Source organism: Panulirus ornatus, chromosome 66, assembly GCF_036320965.1.
Source record: "Panulirus ornatus isolate Po-2019 chromosome 66, ASM3632096v1, whole genome shotgun sequence".
Lineage (NCBI taxonomy): Eukaryota > Metazoa > Arthropoda > Malacostraca > Decapoda > Palinuridae > Panulirus > Panulirus ornatus.
In genome coordinates this window covers 22,419,808-22,432,289 of record NC_092289.1, presented here as the reverse complement: position 1 = coordinate 22,432,289, position 12,482 = coordinate 22,419,808, and the positions used below count along the sequence as shown (strand labels likewise).

Below are 12,482 nucleotides of genomic sequence, written 5' to 3'. Positions count from 1 at the left end.
CACATGCTTTAACATTAAAAGTATTTCATATGAACACTTAAATGAATATGACACTTATGAGAAGATAAACATTAAATGTCAATATGCTACTATCCAAACATAATAATCATTGACTTTAGATGAAACAAAGAAGAGGTACCTGATATCTTTCTGGAAGTTGTGCAAAGTCTCTCATCTTGTCCTTGTCAAGGCGTGTTGGCACCTCCTTTATCTTCTCTGTCTGAAGTTTAATAATCTTTGCTAAAAGCCCAAACATTGTCTCTGGTATGATCTGGAGGACCTAAAGAAAGAAAATATGATTCAAAATACAAACAAAAACTTTCTATTTACCCAAAATATATTTCACCCACCAAACAAATAATGGCCATACAAGTTAATATATTTCAACCAAGATTCAGGTATTTAAAAGATTAGTCTTCAGGCTTTTCTTATAATATTCACCCTCATTACTGTTCATTTACATATCAACTTCCAGATTTTTCCACTTATTGGTATCAAATGATAAAATACAATCTTCATATGTTTCTCCATTCAAGAAACATATTGTACTTAGAACTCATATCATTAGACTAACAGTCTTTCCTTGTATATACTTACTATATACAGACTCTCATACTATACAATGCTCACTTTCCTTAGGTCACACTAATTCAAACTTCGCCTTTATCATTATGATCAACAAGCTTAAATCATTTTTCTTTTAGATATCCTACTCAGTCTATACACTTACAATAAATTTGTCATTAGAAACTATACAAAAATTACTGCCATGTTTGTAATCTTTTTATGTAAACTTTTCCTGATCTGCGCATCAACAAGCTTTTACCTTTCTCTAATGACAGAATACTGTCTTCTTCACTACAACCTTTTCCAAACTCATTTTATCTAAGAATATGGAAAAACCCATATTTATGACTCTTAACCCTTTATGAGGTGCTATCGGACTCCACTTGCTCAAGGTTAGTCCGCAAGTGAAAAATCACCTTTAGAGAAGTTGTACCATTAGGAGCAAATCTTCATCAAAGAACTTCTCAGTCCAAAGGCATCTACATTTCCCTGCTACTAGAGGTAATGCAGCCTTGGGTTACAGGAGCCTTTAGGAAGGTCTGGGGTAACACCATGTCTCTTTCACAGAACTGGTCCTGGGGTAGTTACAAGTAAATAAAATCCTTTACGATCTCAATCAACTACTTGATGTTTTGCAATCAAATTTTTTCTTGTTACAAGTAGTCATAATACATTCACAATATTTTTTTCTTACATATTCACATTTCCCGCATTAGTGATGTAGCATTAAGAACAAAGACCTGAGCCTTAGAGGGAATATCCTCACTTGGCCCCTTCTCTGTTCCTTCTTTTGGAAAATCAAAAATGAGAGGGGAGGATTTCCAGCCTTCTGCTCCCTCTCTTTAGTTGCCTTCTACGACAAGCAGGGAATACTTAGGAAGTATTCTTTATCCCCTGTTCCCAGGGATGACATTCACAAATATGTATAAAAGATTTTACAAACTATCTATTTCATAAAGTATACCTTCTACATTAAACATGCTTTTCCTATATCAAAGCTGGAGGACTGAATCTTGGCTAAAAACACTGTTTTCCATTCACTGATTACAGTACACAACTTCCGTTAAGATTTCCTCGGTTTCCTTCCCTTTGCCATTTGTAATATGTAAAAAGTCTGATCTACCATCCCTCACTCCAATCTATCCTAATGTTCGTGATCCCTTGCCTAGGTCTTTTATACCAGAACTCTGACACCTGAGGTTATACCACAAGTCAAAAGTCACATTAAGCAGTCTCAATAAAACAACTTCTCACTCCAAAGGAGTCTACATTTCCTTGCTACTGAAAGTAGTGCAACTGTGGGCTGCAAGAGATGTTTCATAGAAATTGGTCCTTCGGTAATATAAATACATTAATAAATATTACCTTACTTGAAAAAAAAATATGAACAACTTGCATCCTCTTACATTCATCATCTAAATTTTTCATAATTCACTCAGCTATGAGAATCTGAATATTTCATCATGTGTGTCTGCAAGCAACACACTATCATGCAAGGCTAAATGCACATCCAGTGGGAATCAATTGGCATAAATGGGATCCCTAGCCTCAAATATATAACTACACTCAGATATGCAAATGTAAATGGGACTGTTCTTTCTCCTCTATAAGATAAAAATAATGCTCTCCATTAGTAATCCTCATACTTTAGTCACCTACTTTTCTAACATATGCAACCAGCTCTCCAGAATAATATGCAGAAACAGAGATGAGGTCAGGACTGCGGGCCTGATTAATGCGCAGCAGTGGTAGATCCAGCCCAGATGAAAGCTTGAGGAATATGGCACGCATTCTAGCAACATGAGAGGCATCCTTCTTTATAGCAGACTGTTAGGGAAGACAAAAATACTGTTATAATTTAATTAGTAACATATTTCAAAATAGTTTTATCTTCCTAGGACTGACTAAATGCTTAAGCATGTCCACTGCACTTCTCTTAGAAAGAAAAATTCATATGGGAAAATGTAACAGTAAAATGTACTTGTGCCATATTCATGATAAATATCCATGACAAATAGCCATGATATACATTGAGTTATTCATTTTGTAGTCATTTTTCAGTGTGTACTGTCATAAGAGAAGAGAATAAAAGTGAGGTGGAAAGGGAAATGTCTAGGTCTTATTGTTGAGCAGTCAGTACCATACATATGAAATATACTATCTCAAATAAAACTGCTTTTCTCAAAAAGCCCTATCAGCAATCATATCAAGCCAGAATCAACAAGTAACATGTCACTAAGTACTGAAATGACTGAAAAAGTTTGGTTGCCTTTAACATTTACAGCTTATTACTCCTTCATTTCACCTTCAAGTGAAAAGGGAGCTGAACATTTCCTGGGTAACATGTCAGTTAGTAAAGTAACATGTGCTGATATGCTAAGGAAAGTAGAAGTTGCTCATGCTCTGAAACCACATGAAATTCAATATTCATAAATATGACAGATGGGAATTGCATCATCAAATTCAAAAGTACTAATACCTAACAAATATAAATATGAAACAAGTGATGTCAACTTGAGTCAACAACATTCCATTGCAAGTGACATTCATGAGTTTAAATAACAAGCTTCTTAAGCAGTATTAAGGGACTTGCACTGAAAGTAAAGGGCTGAAAAAAAATCCATTATGCCATTATAATTACATACACATGCATTTCTACAAACATTGATCTTTAAAAAGGGGCCATTTACTAACATTTATGGCTTTTACTTAGAGACTAAATAAGAAAACATTTGTATTTCACAAAATCATCCTTTGGCAAAACAAAACATTATCATGATTCTTAAGGGCTAAGAATGGCAAAACACCTTAATGTTCAGAAACAGAGTCCAGAAGTTACATATGTGCAAAAACCCTAAATTGATATAATTACAATAAGGCAATGCAAAGCCATTAATAGTAAATAGATAATGGGTTGAACAAGAAATAAGGAAAGTTTTACTTAGTAAGAACCAACATACAAAACAAATCTACATACATCCAATACAGGTGCTCAAGCAAATAATATCTTTACGAGATGACCCACTTAAATTCTTGGCACTGTTAATACATATCACAAGCTCACTTTAAGTTTCTTTTTTTAAATACTGCAATTTTGCTATCAGCAACAACCAATTATCTTCTCATTTCCTTAACTTTATTCCTGAATGCATGTGATTTAACAAGAAAGTTAAATTGGTTGTTACCATCAACATGAACTGAATGTTCATTAGCTTTCAAATAATACTTTTCCTTTAACATATACACACACCTGCATAATGGGTGTATATTCATCAACTAGTATCCAAGCATAGGAGAGGTCAGAGATAAGAGATAGGGTGACCATGTCGTCCTCTGTAACTCCTGCAACCTTCACCAGAGCCTGGAGTGCCAACACTACATCACCAACTGCCTGCACTACACCAGCACTGGATTCTAGTCCATGGAATTCTGGAGAATCAGATGTGATATTTTAACAATAAAAAGCTTTCCTTTACTACAAGAGACAGGTATATAAATATGACTTCTAAAAGTGATTATAGCTCCATTATTAAGACACAGAATGTATCTTCTGCTTTGGTTAATGCTTCTCAACCTAGATCCCCATTATGTGAATCCTATACTCTGTCACTTCAGAGGGAATAACTACTTTGTTTTGGGAATTTGTTTTTAACAAATAAGCAATTACTCTGTTTTGGAAGTCTGACTTTTAAAGAACAGCTTTTTAACTTTTTAACTCTCAACACAATTAGATTTTCTGAGCACGACTCTCACCTTCATGAGAACAAGTCTATCTCAGAGAACTATCTTCCTGCCCTTAACTACCCTAATGGGTTGAAACTGAGGTAGCCCGTTCTGCAACACTGAGACTTACTATATGCATATTTGCAATTAATCCACCTCAAGTACTGAGAAATGGAGTTCATTAGACTTATTAAACAGACAGTGTATTCTCTCAACCCCATGTAGAGTACAGACAGAATATTCCTCTTGCCATACATTCTATAACACAAATATTCCCCATAAAAATAAATACCAATATATATCACAGTACAGAATAAACATTTTTCTCACCGAACTTACCACAAAATAAATGACCCCAACAATCACCTACACATAAACAGCACTTACATGAAAAATACTTGTGCAAAACATCTAAAAATGTTTAATCCATACCTTTAACCTCCTTTAGTGCTTGAATCAACTGAATAATCTTACGGCCAGCAGCATCTGGCTCATCAAGGTTCAACCTCAGAATTTGCTCTCCTATGTCTTTGAACCATCTGTTAAGGCGGTCATTCTTTGCCACTCTCGCTAAGGGCCGACTACCAGCAAATACTTCTGAAAGTTCTTGAGCCTGTTCATTGGCTTCCTTTCGATATCTGTCCCACCTGACTGACTGACAATGGAGATAATGAAGCATGTTACAAAAAATGCAAAACTGAAAATAGTGCTAATGAACTCAACTACTGTCTCACAATGAGTCTAACATTCATTCTTAATCTTAAATTAGTCTCACAATGCAGAGACTAGCAGTGTGACCTGACAACCTAATAGGTCTCGGTATGAGTACGGAGTATTCAAGAAAAAATCTAAAATTTTCCCATAAATTCATTAGGAGTAAACTGTCAGTTAAAAGAGCAGCTAATCAGCATAAGGGATTCAGAAGGAAGAATTGTTGAGAATGGTGTAAATATTCATACGTGCTGCCTTCATCCATTCCCGCTGCCACCCCACCACACATGAAATGACACCCCCCCTTCCCCCGCATGTGCATGAGGTAGCGCTAGGAAAGGACAACATAGGCCACATTCATCCACACTCAGCCTCTAGCTGTCATGTGAAATGCACTAAAACCACTGCTCTCTTTCCACATCCAGGCCCCACAGAACTTTCCATGGTTTACCCCAGATGCTTCACATGCCCTGGTTCAATCCAGTGACAGCACGTCAACCCCGGTATACCACATCGTCCCAATTCACTCTATTCCTTGCACACCTTTCACCCTCCTGTATGTTCAGGCCTCAATCACTCAAAATCTTTTTCACTCCATCTTTCCACCTCCAATTAGGTCTCCCACTTCTCCTCATTCCCTCCACCTCTGACACATATATCCTCTTGGTCAATCTTTCCTCACTCATTCTCTTCATGTGACAAAACCATTTCAATACACCCTCTTCTGCTCTCTCAACCACAATCTTTTTATTACTACACATCTCTCTTACTTTTTCATTACTTACTTGATCAAACCACCTTACACCACATTTGTTCTCAACCATCTCATTTCCAACACATCCACCTCCTGCGCACAACCCTATCTATCACCCATGCCTCACTACTATATAACCTTGTTGGATCCACTATTCCTTCAAACATACCCATTTTTGCTTTCCGAGATAATGTTCTCATCTTCCACACATTCTTAAAATCTCCCATAAGCTTCGTCCCCTCCCTCACCCTGTGACTCACTTCTGCCTCCATGGCTCCATCCACTGCTAAATCCACTCCCAGATATCTAAAATACTTCACTTCCTCCAATTTTTTCTCCATTCAAACTTACCTCCCAATTTACTTGTCCCTCAACCCTACTGAACCTAATAACCTTGCTCTTATTCACATTTACTCTCAGCTTTCTTCTTTCACACTTTTTACCAACCTCAGTCACCAATTTCTGCAGTTTCTCATCTGAATCAACCACCACCGCAGTATCATCAGCGAACAACAACTGACACTTCCCAAGCCCTCTCATCCCCAACAGCCTGCATACTTGCCCCTCTCTCCAAAACTCTTGCATTCACCTCCCTAACAACCCCATCCATAAACAAATTAAAAAACCATGGAGATATCATGCACCCCTGCTGCAAACCAACATTCACTGGGAACCAATCACTTTCCTCTCTTCCTACTCGCACACATGCCTTACATCCTCGATAAAAGCTTTTCACTGCTTCTAGCAACTTACCTCCCACACCATATACTCTTAATACCTTCCAGAGAGCATCTCTGTCAACTCTATCATATGCCTTCTCCAGATCCATAAATGCTTCATACAAATCCATCTTCTTTTCTAAGTATTTCTCACATACATTCTTGACCTCAATCAATATCCTCCCATATAATTTCCCAGGAATACTCAACAAACCAATACCTCTGTAATTTGAACACTCACCTTTACCCCTTTGCCTTTGTACAATGGCACTATACATGCACTCTGTCATATATATATATATATATATATATATATATATATATATATATATATATATATATATATATATATATATATATATTTTTTTTTTTATACTTTGTCGCTGTCTCCTGCGTTTGCGAGGTAGCGCAAGGAAACAGACGAAAGAAATGGCCCAACCCCCCCCCATACACATGTATATACATACGTCCACACACGCAAATATACATACCTACACAGCTTTCCATGGTTTACCCCAGACACTTCACATGCCTGATTCAATCCACTGACAGCACGTCAGCCCCGGTATACCACATCGCTCCAATTCACTCTATTCCTTGCCCTCCTTTCACCCTCCTGCATGTTCAGGCCCCGATCACACAAAATCTTTTTCACTCCATCTTTCCACCTCCAATTTGGTCTCCCTCTTCTCCTTGTTCCCTCTACCTCCGACACATATATCCTCTTGGTCAATCTTTCCTCACTCATCCTCTCCATGTGCCCAAACCACTTCAAAACACCCTCTTCTGCTCTCTCAACCAAGCTCTTTTTATTTCCACACATCTCTCTTACCCTTACGTTACTCACTCGATCAAACCACCTCACACCACACATTGTCCTCAAACATCTCATTTCCAGCACATCCATCCTCCTGCGCACAACTCTATCCATAGCCCACGCCTCGCAACCATACAACATTGTTGGAGCCACTATTCCTTCAAACATACCCATTTTTGCTTTCCGAGATAATGTTCTCGACTTCCACACATTCTTCAAGGCCCCCAGAATTTTCGCCCCCTCCCCCACCCTATGATCCACTTCCGCTTCCATGGTTCCATCCGCTGCCAGATCCACTCCCAGATATCTAAAACACTTTCACTTCCTCCAGTTTTTCTCCATTCAAACTCACCTCCCAATTGACTTGACCCTCAACCCTACTGTACCTAATAACCTTGCTCTTATTCACATTTACTCTTAACTTTCTTCTTTCACACACTTTACCAAACTCAGTCACCAGCTTCTGCAGTTTCTCACATGAATCAGCCACCAGCGCTGTATCATCAGCGAACAACAACTGACTCACTTCCCAAGCTCTCTCATCCCCAACAGACTTCATACTTGCCTCTCTTTCCAAAACTCTTGCATTCACCCTCCCCTAACAACCCCATCCATAAACAGATTAAACAACCATGGAGACATCACACACCCCCGCCGCAAACCTACATTTACTGAGAACCAATCACTTTCCTCTCTTCCTACACGTACACATGCCTTACATCCTCGATAAAAACTTTTCACTGCTTCTAACAACTTGCCTCCCACACCATATATTCTTAATACCTTCCACAGAGCATCTCTATCAACTCTATCATATGCCTTCTCCAGATCCATAAATGCTACATACAAATCCATTTGCTTTTCTAAGTATTTCTCACATACATTCTTCAAAGCAAATACCTGATCCACACATCCTCTACCACTTCTGAAACCACACTGCTCTTCCCCAATCTGATGCTCTGTACATGCCTTCACCCTCTCAATCAATACCCTCCCATATAATTTACCAGGAATACTCAACAAACTTATACCTCTGTAATTTGAGCACTCACTCTTATCCCCTTTGCCTTTGTACAATGGCACTATGCACGCATTCCGCCAGTACTCAGGCACCTCACCATGAGTCATACATACATTATATAACCTTACCAACCAGTCAACAATACAGTCACCCCCTTTTTTAATAAATTCCACTGCAATACCATCCAAACCTGCTGCCTTGCCGGCTTTCATCTTCTGCAAAGCTTTTACTACCTCTTCTCTGTTTACCAAATCATTTTCCCTAACCCTCTCACTTTGCACACCACCTCGACCAAAACACCCTATATCTGCCACTCTATCATCAAACACATTCAACAAACCTTCAAAATACTCACTCCATCTCCTTCTCACATCACCACTACTTGTTATCACCTCCCCATTTGCGCCCTTCACTGAAGTTCTTATTTGCTCCCTTGTCTTACGCACTTTATTTACCTCCTTCCAGAATATCTTTTTATGTTCAGGCCCCGATCACTCAAAATCTTTTTCACTCCATCTTTCCACCTCCAATTTGGTCTCCCACTTCTCCTCGTTCCCTCCACCTCCGACACATATATCCTCTTGGTCAATCTTTCCTCACTCATTCTCTCCATGTGCCCAAACCATTTCAAAATACCCTCTTCTGCTCTCTCAACCATGCTCTTTTTATTTCCACACATCTCTCTTACCCTTACATTACTTACTCAATCAAACCACCTCACACCACATTTTGTCCTCAAACATCTCATTTCCAGCACATCCACCCTCCTGCGCACAACTCTATCCATAGCCCATGCCTCGCAACCATACAACATTGTTGGAACCACTATTCCTTCAAACATACCCATTTTTGCTTTCCGAGATAATGTTCTCGACTTTCCAAATATTCTTCAAGGCTCCCAGGACTTTCGCCCCCTCCCCCACCCTATGATTCACTTCCGCTTCCATGGTTCCATCCGCTGCCAGATCCACTCCCAGATATCTAAAACACTTTACTTCCTCCAGTTTTTCTCCATTCAAACTTACCTCCCAATTGACTTGACCCTCAACCCTACTGTACTTAATAACCTTGCTCTTATTCACATTTACTCTTAACTTTCTTCTTTGTCACTGTCTCCCGCGTTAGCAAGGTAGCACAAGGAAACAGACAAAGGAATGGCCCAATCCACCCTCATACACATGTATATACATACACGTCCACACATACACATATACATACCTATACATCTCAACATATACATATATATACACACACAGACATATACATATATACACATGTACATAATTCATACGGTCTGCCCTTATTAATATATGGGCAAACAGTTTGAATTATGTACATGTGTATATATGTATATGTTTGTGTGCGTATATATTTTATTTTTTATTATTTTGCTTTGTCACTGTCTCACACGTTTGCGAGGTAACGCAAGGAAACAGACGAAAGAAATGGCTCAACCCACCCCCATACACATGTATATACAAACACGTCCACACACTCAAATATACATACCTATACATCTCAATGTACATATATATATATATACACACACAGACATATACATATATACACATGTACATAATTCATAGTCTGCCTTTATTTATTCCCATCGCCACCTCGCCACACATAGAATAACATCCCCCTCCCCCCTCATGTGTGCGAGGTAGCGCTAGGAAAAGACAACAAAGGCCCCATTTGTTCACACTCAGTCTCTAGCTGTCATGTAATAATGTGTGTATATATGTATATATATATATGTATACGTTGAGATGTATACGTATATGTGCATTGTACCTTCTCTTTGATCAGCCTCTTGTAAGTCTGACTAAGATCATGTTCTAGTGAGGCAGTACTTTGCATCAGACGGAATACCAGCATCGGGGTGTACTGCATGTCACTCACAACCTGTAATATGAAAGGTTTCTATTTTGTCTGCTCCTCTATAATTGTAATGATGTACTTCTATGCACAAATGCACTTTATACCAAAAACTTTCCCTAATAAAGTTCTTTGTAGAAGTTGCACATCTAAGTACTAAATCTTAACAACCAGTTGTGCTCTACATGTTGCTGGTATCTATTTTGAACTGTCATTATTACATTTTCTTTGCAATCTGCATTCTCAACTAAAAAGTGTATATTCAATTCTGTGTCCATCCAGAGATATCTTATGTATGTACATGTGCAGGGTTGTGCATTCTCATAATTCAAAGGGCCACTGACTAAACTAACTCTTAATCATTGGGAAGCTGACACTTGAAAAACTTGGACACAAATAATCTTTATTCAAAAAGTTGTTTGATGTGCATTATGTCTCTATGTTACCTTGAATTTATATACATGAATGAAATTTTTGTGACCACTTTTGTTAAGACCATTTATACAAAGTGAAGAACAAAAAGCAAGTAAACAAATGAAGAGAATTAACAAAAGGTACATGAAAAAATGGTCAGTCACAGTAACAAACAGATAGCTGATCACATGACATCAGACATATAAGTAAACAGATGGACAGATGAGACAAATGGACAAACATGACTATATAGATGAATAAGAGGATAATTTGGCATCCAAAAAATATGGAAATCTATCGGAAAGATGTACAAATGTAGAAATTATGGTCAAACCTTCAACTTCCAGATGGGGACATAACAAATCTAAAAAAGCAACCTAAGTTTGATCTGCTATTCCTGGGTCTCTGCTGCTAATCTTTGAAAAGAATAAGTTGAAGTTTCATCAACCTTCATAAGGTACCAATTACTATAATACTTTACTCAGTTGAATATCTGAAATCACTGTACAGATTGGCTAAAAATGTAAAAACTGAAATGATCATAGAATGCAACATGCACAAAACTGAAATGCTTACATAAGGCAAAGTGCACAAATGACTGTGAAGGAAGCATAGGATGTTATTACAGGTAAAAGAGATGTTACTGATGACGCACCAGTAAGTAATCATCTTGAGAATGTACATGCACATTTGTAAAGAATGCTACATAAATAGATTTTACAGAACATCATTATATATAAGTAAATTTCTATAGAACAGCATCATATATAAGTTAATACAAATTATTAGTAAACATACAAGCTCCTGCAAAAGACAATTTGGTTTCAAAAAGAAATCAAGTAAACCAGAAAACCAGCTTGTAAAAAGAAGATAACTTAAGAGGAGACTCCCAAGGGATATTACCAAGAAAGCAGAATAAAATTCTTTGAAAATGGGTATCACATACTGAAGGGTATGAATATGTTCCGAACAGATAGCTAAGCAATGAAAAAATATATTTAAGATGATATTAGCATTACCTGATCTCTAACAGCTTTACATCGCTTATTCCCCTCTCCTCCTGATTTCTGTAAGGTAGCAGCATGTAACATTGCCCATCTCAAAGTCACATTACACTCTCGTAGAAGGTTGAGAATTCTGTTACTGTGATCTAAGACTCTGCTCTCACTTATGGTTCCCTCAGCAAGCAGTTGGTCTGTCTGTTTCACCAACTTGTTCATCTTTACCTTAACTTTGGAGGCTTGCTCTTTGATATTTGAAACCTAAAAAAGAAATCTAAATATTAATGAGATGTTATAACATCATAATAAAGAGGCAACATTCTCAAACATTAAGACCTTGACTAAGTTCAAGAACCAAGTATTTGTTGAAATTTACTTGTATGATACTGACCAAAATTAGTCATTATACTAAGCTAAGGCCTTTATTCTTCATAATCTATGCTATTTCACTAAGGGAAGCTCCAAAGCAGCTTATTACAAAACTGTGCTGAGAGTTTAAGCCAATATTAAAATTATTCACATGTAGTGTACAGTATGGGTTTATCACAAAAATTTTCTCTTTATGACCCCCATTTTCTATCATATCCTTGGTGAAACACCCAGTTCATAATTTGCCAGACACTTTCAAACTTTCTCAAAATTGGAAAATCGATTCTACTGTACAAATGTGCAATCTTTCCTTGCTCCTCAATCTTTGACCACTATTCCTACCTATTTTTTCACTACTGTGTGGTTACTTCATTCATAATAAGCACTCTCATTCTGTTCCTACTACTTTCTTGCTTCAAAATAAAAAAATGATGCTTGTATGATAACTAACTAAACAATCTTCAATATCTATCAAGTATATATTTCAGCACAGACGTTTCATCATTTAACA

The 12,482-nt window shown here is 37.6% G+C and overlaps 1 protein-coding gene across 4 annotated transcripts in view; it reads right to left on the bottom strand.

The window, feature by feature from the left end:
• The window catches only part of Strump (WASH complex subunit strump), a 69,628-nt gene that overhangs the window by 39,564 nt on the left and 17,582 nt on the right, over nucleotides 1–12,482 (bottom strand). For all 4 annotated transcript variants that reach the window (XM_071658365.1, XM_071658364.1, XM_071658363.1 and 1 more), the window contains 6 exons: nucleotides 11,621–11,863; nucleotides 10,104–10,214; nucleotides 4,723–4,945; nucleotides 3,818–3,996; nucleotides 2,227–2,394; nucleotides 140–280 (listed from right to left, as the gene is read on the bottom strand). In XM_071658365.1, the coding sequence (XP_071514466.1) occupies nucleotides 140–280; nucleotides 2,227–2,394; nucleotides 3,818–3,996; nucleotides 4,723–4,945; nucleotides 10,104–10,214; nucleotides 11,621–11,863 (1,065 nt within the window). The remainder of the gene's footprint in view (nucleotides 1–139; nucleotides 281–2,226; nucleotides 2,395–3,817; nucleotides 3,997–4,722; nucleotides 4,946–10,103; nucleotides 10,215–11,620; nucleotides 11,864–12,482) is intronic.